General features: G+C 30.8%; 1 protein-coding gene across 1 annotated transcript; it reads left to right on the plus strand.

Moving 5' to 3' along the window:
- The first annotated feature begins 394 nt into the window (after nucleotides 1–394).
- LOC134690156 (uncharacterized protein F54H12.2-like) lies at nucleotides 395–2,235 on the plus strand. Its single transcript, XM_063550133.1, has 2 exons — nucleotides 395–719; nucleotides 1,043–2,235. The coding sequence occupies exons 1-2, from the start codon at nucleotides 395–397 to the stop codon at nucleotides 2,233–2,235; spliced, it is 1,518 nt and encodes a 505-aa protein (XP_063406203.1).
- The last annotated feature ends 5,961 nt before the right edge of the window (nucleotides 2,236–8,196 follow it).

The following is an 8,196-nucleotide window of genomic DNA, read 5'->3' on the forward strand; positions in this document are numbered from 1 at the left end:
TTGGAATATTTTCCTAACAATAAAGCATACAAATTTACTTCTCATCTGAATTCACCCTTATTTTTAGATGGTTTATGGAGGGTAGCTTTAGTCGAAGCAGATATATCCTGTTCTTTATCGAAAGAGGAATCTATTTACCTGTATTCAAATCTATGTGGAGAATCCATCGTTGATGGAGAACAGAAACCACTACTCCGAAGGCTTACTGCTATCAACCATGGTAATTGGTCGTCAATTTTTGAAGCACCTCATTATGTCCCTGTAAGAATTCATGAAATTTATGATATGGATGTGTATATTACTACAAGTCAAGATGAATTAGCTTCATTTTTAAATAATACTTCAACGGTGACACTTCATTTTAAATCATTTCCATTCTTTTAAAATGAATAAAATGTATATTCCAAATACCAGTCATTGGATGGATTACTATGAAAATTTAGGAAACAATGGTAGTAATCCTTACATAAATCAAATGAATAAAAGCGGAAAGCAAATAGGAGGTGGATCTCTAGTAGGTACACCTAAATCCTTTATTACACCAATCGGACCAGCAATGAAAGATTCAACCAATGAAAAAATAAAAGTTCAACTTGTTTCACCAGTTCAACAAACAGAGGACATGGCCCGAGATATGGTGAAAAGAGAAAAAGTAAAGATGGGTATAAAAAGAAAGTCACAATCATCTCGTAACAGTTCTACAAAACGAGCTCTAAAGAGTAAGTCGCAAAAAAAGTCAAGAAAGTCAAAAATTAGGAATTCAAAAAAAGGAAAAGGAAAAAGAAAAGGAAAAGGAAAAGGAAAAGGGAAAAAAAATATAAAGAAGAAAAAATCTAAAACACCTCTAAAGACAGGAAAGAAAAGCAAAATCCTAAAATCTGTAAAAAGATTTAAAGATATTTTCGATTAAAGATGGCTGCATTGACTATGGATGGATTTCAAGAAAGTCAACCTTCCGGTCTAAACTTATTCACTTTACCTCCTACACAAACAGCAGTAGAAAATGTATATTTTGATGAAATAAGATCAACTTCACAATTAGGTGGTACAGCTCCAATCGAATTCACTATTGCAGCACAGAATTCCCTAGAATATATAGATCTCAGAAAAACTCAACTCTATGTGCGTGCTAGAATTAGGCATTCTGATGGTTCAGATTTAAAACCAACTGAATATGTTGGACCTGTAAATAATTTTTTACATTCTATGTTTTCTCAAGTGGATATTACTTTGCAAAATAAACTGGTTACTTCATCAACTGCACATTATCCATATAAAGCCATGATTCAAACAATGCTATCTTTTGGCTCTGAAGCTAAGAAATCCCAGCTAACCAGTCAACTATGGAAAAAAGACAACGCAGGTCATTTTGATGATAATGATGTGAAGAATGGTGGCAATACTGCCCTTTTTGCCCGTTCTCAATATTTTTCTCAGAGTCAAACCTGTGACTTAGTTGGGAATCTTTTTCATGATTTGACTAGCTTAGACAGATACTTATTGAACCAAATAACAGTAAATGTGAAATTATGGCGCTCAAAACCAGAGTTTTGTTTAATGACAAATGTAGTCAATCCAAACTTTCAAATATATATCGAAGACATTTGTTTAAGAGTCTTCAAGTTAAAACTAAATCCTAGCGTCATAACAGCACATAGTCATAAATTGCTCACAACTAATGCAAAATATCCTTACACTAGAACAGAGGTTCGTCTCATATCTATACCAGCAGGAAGTCTTAGTTTCAACTATAACAACTTGTTTAATGGTTTGAGAGCTACACGTTGTGTTATTGGATTTACAGACTCTAGCAGTTCCAGTGGGTCATATGCTTTAAATCCATTCAACTTTCAACATTTTAACTTAAGTCAGATAGCATTAAAGCTGAACCAGGTTCCTGTTGGTGGAAACGTTATGCAGTTAATTTTTGCCCCTACCAGTCGCACCATATTACCTTCTTTTACTAGTATGTTTGAAGTTACAAATAAATGGATGCGAGATAGTGGCATTGATATCTCCAGAAATGATGTTTCAGGAGGAACTGCTTTATACTGCTGGGATATTGAAGCAAACTTTAGTGATGAAGGACAGTATTTAAACTTAGTGAAGCAGGGGACTTGCTCATTAGAAGTAATGTTCAGCAAACCACTACCGAAGGCAACAACTTGTGTTGTATATGCTGAATTTCCAGCTTACTTTGAAGTAAATTTAGAGAGAAATATAATTTTACAATGAATACAGATCAACTAGAGTGTGCAATAAAGTGTGATAATGAGATGAGAAAGAAGATATGTGGGGTTTTCGCTTCTAATGAAATCAGCTACATTCAACTTCAACCATCAACTGGATTTATTGCAAATACAGATGTCAAGCAGCTACCAGGAAAACATTGGGTAGCATTCTACTATAATGAAAATAAAGTGTTGGAAATATTCGATTCTTTCGGATATACCCTTAGTCAACTTTCAGTTTACTTTAATGAATTTATGAGCAGATATACATTTACTTCAGCAAACAAGATGCAATTGCAAAGTGAAAAAACACTTGTATGTGGACAATATTGTCTATTTTACCTCATGTCTCGTTCTAGAGGAATTTCCATGGAACAAATAAAAGATGTATTTAGTGATAGATATTATTTAAATGATCAATTTGTTTATGATTTCATTAATGAAAGATTTAACTGCTGTATGACTTCTGTAAATGTTACTCTTCAATCATGTATTTGTCAAAAAAAATAAAAATAAAAATACTTACTTATACGTATTTCATCATTTCTTTTCATCAGACTGAAAAAAATATATTTATATATAAGAATTCAAGGTTTATTTACATTATCAGTTCATGAAAAATATTCAAAGAGAATGGTTGACTGGTGGAATAAAGAAAGCTTACTTAAGTTTCAAAGTCCAACATCCATTTTCATTGTTGGACCTTCTAATTCTGGAAAAACAGTCTACACTAAAAATCTTCTTCAAAATGCTGAAGGCATGTTTCAATTACCTCCCTCAAGAATATTTTACTGTTATGGTGTATGGCAACCCATTTATGACGACATGAAGAAATCCATTAAAAATATAGAATTCTATAAAGGTTTACCAAACATGGAGGCTATTAATGAATGGGTGCCTTAGGAGGTCATAAGATTTTAATCTTCGATGACTTGATGATGGCTGCTGAAAATTCAACAGAATTACTTCATTTAATGACAATTGGTTGTCATCATTTCTCAATTAGTGTCATTCATATACTTCATAACTGTTTTAATAAAGGGAAAGTTATGAGAAGTGCCTCCTTAAACTGTCATTACTTCATTTTATTTCGAAATTATAGAGATCAACTACAGGTTCAAGCTTTAGGAAAACAAATTTTTCCTGGAAAATTGAAATATTTCATGGATGCTTACAACAGGGCAACATTAGTCAAGTTTCGTCCTTTAATTATTGACTTAAACCCTCACACAGACAAAACATATCAGTTGACTACTAACCGAGGAGTTGGACAGACACCAATTGTTTATAAACCTTTAGAATGAGCAATAAAACAAGTTTAGTGCAGTTTTTGATAGATATTTCGAATAACCAAATGATTCAGGTTATCAAAATACTAACTAAAGTACAGCTGCAAGAGATAATTGAAATAATTTATAATGTTGTTCAAGGGGTGTGCTCAGTTTCAGATTCAGATAAAATCCTACTAAACAAGCACAAACAGTTCATTCGTAGAATTCTCTTGAAACAGACAACACTTCAACATAAAAAATTGTTGCTGCTAAAAATTCGAAAAATATTACCCATTTTCTTGAAAGCTTATTTACAATATGTCTCGTGAACTTATGCTCATTCCAAAGTTAAGATATGAACAACTGATTAAACATGAAAAAGATGAAACAAGTGAAGAATTAGGAAAATCTATAATTCCTTCGGATAAAAACAGCGAAGAAGTGCAAACACCTGATCAAAGTAAGAAATCTAAGTCATCACCAATCAAACTCAACAAAAGTAGCTTAAATCTATCACCAACAAAACATAAACGAAAAAAGCAGAATGGTGGAGGGAAATCATATTTGCTCATGCCACCAGAAAAAATGTTAAAATTATACAAGAAGAAAGGAAGACTTACCACAAAGAGAAAGTGGTTATCCTTTCACATATAATTCCTGGAGTATCCTTCCACATTTGTCTACTTGAATGATATCCTTCACTGATCCTACAAAGCACTCTGAAAAGAAGATTATGATGTCATCAAAATGGAATGCTATTGACTCAAATGAGGTATATAAATCTGAAATTAATTTATCTTTCATTTTCTCAAGATGACTAGCTAACTTTAACACTATGGCGCAAGCATTCATTCAATATGTTTTAAAGCAGGAGGAAAATAAACAATTAGAAAATCAAATTAAATCTTTGAGGAACAATTTACCAGATGAGTTCGATGATTCTGACGATGATATTTTAGTGAGAGCAAGCAATCAAGCTGAGAAAGACTTTAAACGGAAGCGTAAAATCATCAGTTATGAGAAGGAGAATAAAAAGCCTAAATTGAACTCAGCATTCACTTGTGATCTCTGTGATAGACATTACAAACATCTTGGATCATTAGACCGTCATTTACAAACTCATTTTCAGAAACATAGTTGCGAGAAATGTGGTAAATCATTCACTAGAAAGTATAAACTTACAAAACATAAGGAAAAATGTGTTATTTCTCACCAAAAACAATTCACACAACTTGATGCTACTGAAAAAGAAAAGAATACAGATGAGAAAGAACAAAGTTGCAAACATTGTGGATTACCTTTTAATAATTATGCAGCACTTTTTCATCATATAACTACTGCTCATCCTTTGAATCAAACTGGAGGTAATATCCAAAAACTTCCTACTGAAAATGTTCAGGAACCTGAATTAGAAAAAAAATCAGAACAGAGAAGAACAAAAGTCAAGAAAAATGCAATAAATAATTTAGTACAGCAAGTCGACATTATTCCGATGGAAGATGAAAAGTATGATCTTCTTCAATTTTTAGCTAATGTTAAAGAAAATGGTTTTATTTGTTTAAGGGTGGTTATATATACCAGCGCTTGGGATGAGCGCATCTTTCAGGGTGGTTAATACTGGTAGCTGTTTTAGGATGGTTAATCATATCACTTCTTAAGATGAGCAAATCTCTCAAAGTGGTTAAGAGTGTATGTGGTTTTATTTTTTTAGGTTTTTTTTTAAGGTGCTCATTAATACCTTTACATGATATAAGCAATTTTCTTAAAGAGGTTACAAGTGGCATTTATTTGTTTTAGGGTGGTTATCTCAAACATAAACGGCATGTTCATTGCATTATCACTGCAGACATGAAAAAGTAATTCCAGGAAATTAGTGTATTCTAGTAGCTAGCTATTTTTTGTATGACAAGAAAGATAACTCTAGCTTCCAACTGAATAACCTTGATTCTACTAGTAACATAAATTATGGCAATTATTAAACTGTTCAATAAATTTTATTAACATATCATACATTATATATAAAACAGGCATCATATTTGTTTTGGTTTTTAAATAAAATATATATATTGCACTTTAAAAATAAATAGTTCTAATTTTAAATCCCTGAGTTTTCAACATTATGAATGATATTAAAAGAAAGAAAATGAGGTTGACATGATTTGAATTAAATTTGTAAATGAAAAATAAAAGGTTTGATACATTGATCTACTTATATACATATATATAAAACAAGCACCAGTTTTGTTTCAGATTTCAAATAAAATATATATTGCACTTTAACAATAAAAAGTTCAAGTTTTTAAATACATGAGTTTTCAACATTTTTATGAACCAATATTATGTTACATTATTAACATTATGAACTACTGAGGTATCAAACATATATATAAAACAAGCACCAGTTTTGTTTCAGATATCAAATAAAATATATATTGCACTTCAACAATAAAAAGATCAAGTTTTTAATTCTGTAGGTTTTCAACATTTTTTCTAAAACAGCTACATAGTGAAAATGAGGTTGACATGATTAGAATTAAAAACTTGATCTTTTTATTGTTGAAGTGCAATATATATTTTATTTGATATCTGAAACAAAACTGGTGCTTGTTTTATATATATGTTTGATACCTCAGTAGTTCATAATGTTAATAATGTAACATAATATTGGTTCATAAAAATGTTGAAAACTCATGTATTTAAAAACTTGAACTTTTTATTGTTAAAGTGCAATATATATTTTATTTGAAATCTGAAACAAAACTGGTGCTTGTTTTATATATATGTATATAAGTAGATCAATGTATCAAACCTTTTATTTTTCATTTACAAATTTAATTCAAATCATGTCAACCTCATTTTCTTTCTTTTAATATCATTCATAATGTTGAAAACTCAGGGATTTAAAATTAGAACTATTTATTTTTAAAGTGCAATATATATATTTTATTTAAAAACCAAAACAAATATGATGCCTGTTTTATATATAATGTATGATATGTTAATAAAATTTATTGAACAGTTTAATAATTGCCATAATTTATGTTACTAGTAGAATCAAGGTTATTCAGTTGGAAGCTAGAGTTATCTTTCTTGTCATACAAAAAATAGCTAGCTACTAGAATACACTAATTTCCTGGAATTACTTTTTCATGTCTGCAGTGATAATGCAATGAACATGCCGTTTATGTTTGAGATAACCACCCTAAAACAAATAAATGCCACTTGTAACCTCTTTAAGAAAATTGCTTATATCATGTAAAGGTATTAATGAGCACCTTAAAAAAAACCTAAAAAAATAAAACCACATACACTCTTAACCACTTTGAGAGATTTGCTCATCTTAAGAAGTGATATGATTAACCATCCTAAAACAGCTACCAGTATTAACCACCCTGAAAGATGCGCTCATCCCAAGCGCTGGTATATATAACCACCCTTAAACAAATAAAACCATTTTCTTTAACATTAGCTAAAAATTGAAGAAGATCATACTTTTCATCTTCCATCGGAATAATGTCGACTTGCTGTACTAAATTATTTATTGCATTTTTCTTGACTTTTGTTCTTCTCTGTTCTGATTTTTTTTCTAATTCAGGTTCCTGAACATTTTCAGTAGGAAGTTTTTGGATATTACCTCCAGTTTGATTCAAAGGATGAGCAGTAGTTATATGATGAAAAAGTGCTGCATAATTATTAAAAGGTAATCCACAATGTTTGCAACTTTGTTCTTTCTCATCTGTATTCTTTTCTTTTTCAGTAGCATCAAGTTGTGTGAATTGTTTTTGGTGAGAAATAACACATTTTTCCTTATGTTTTGTAAGTTTATACTTTCTAGTGAATGATTTACCACATTTCTCGCAACTATGTTTCTGAAAATGAGTTTGTAAATGACGGTCTAATGATCCAAGATGTTTGTAATGTCTATCACAGAGATCACAAGTGAATGCTGAGTTCAATTTAGGCTTTTTATTCTCCTTCTCATAACTGATGATTTTACGCTTCCGTTTAAAGTCTTTCTCAGCTTGATTGCTTGCTCTCACTAAAATATCATCGTCAGAATCATCGAACTCATCTGGTAAATTGTTCCTCAAAGATTTAATTTGATTTTCTAATTGTTTATTTTCCTCCTGCTTTAAAACATATTGAATGAATGCTTGCGCCATAGTGTTAAAGTTAGCTAGTCATCTTGAGAAAATGAAAGATAAATTAATTTCAGATTTATATACCTCATTTGAGTCAATAGCATTCCATTTTGATGACATCATAATCTTCTTTTCAGAGTGCTTTGTAGGATCAGTGAAGGATATCATTCAAGTAGACAAATGTGGAAGGATACTCCAGGAATTATATGTGAAAGGATAACCACTTTCTCTTTGTGGTAAGTCTTCCTTTCTTCTTGTATAATTTTAACATTTTTTCTGGTGGCATGAGCAAATATGATTTCCCTCCACCATTCTGCTTTTTTCGTTTATGTTTTGTTGGTGATAGATTTAAGCTACTTTTGTTGAGTTTGATTGGTGATGACTTAGATTTCTTACTTTGATCAGGTGTTTGCACTTCTTCGCTGTTTTTATCCGAAGGAATTATAGATTTTCCTAATTCTTCACTTGTTTCATCTTTTTCATGTTTAATCAGTTGTTCATATCTTAACTTTGGAATGAGCATAAGTTCACGAGACATATTGTAAATAAGCT

Source organism: Mytilus trossulus, chromosome 11 (assembly GCF_036588685.1).
Source record: "Mytilus trossulus isolate FHL-02 chromosome 11, PNRI_Mtr1.1.1.hap1, whole genome shotgun sequence".
Classification (NCBI taxonomy): Eukaryota; Metazoa; Mollusca; class Bivalvia; order Mytilida; family Mytilidae; genus Mytilus; species Mytilus trossulus.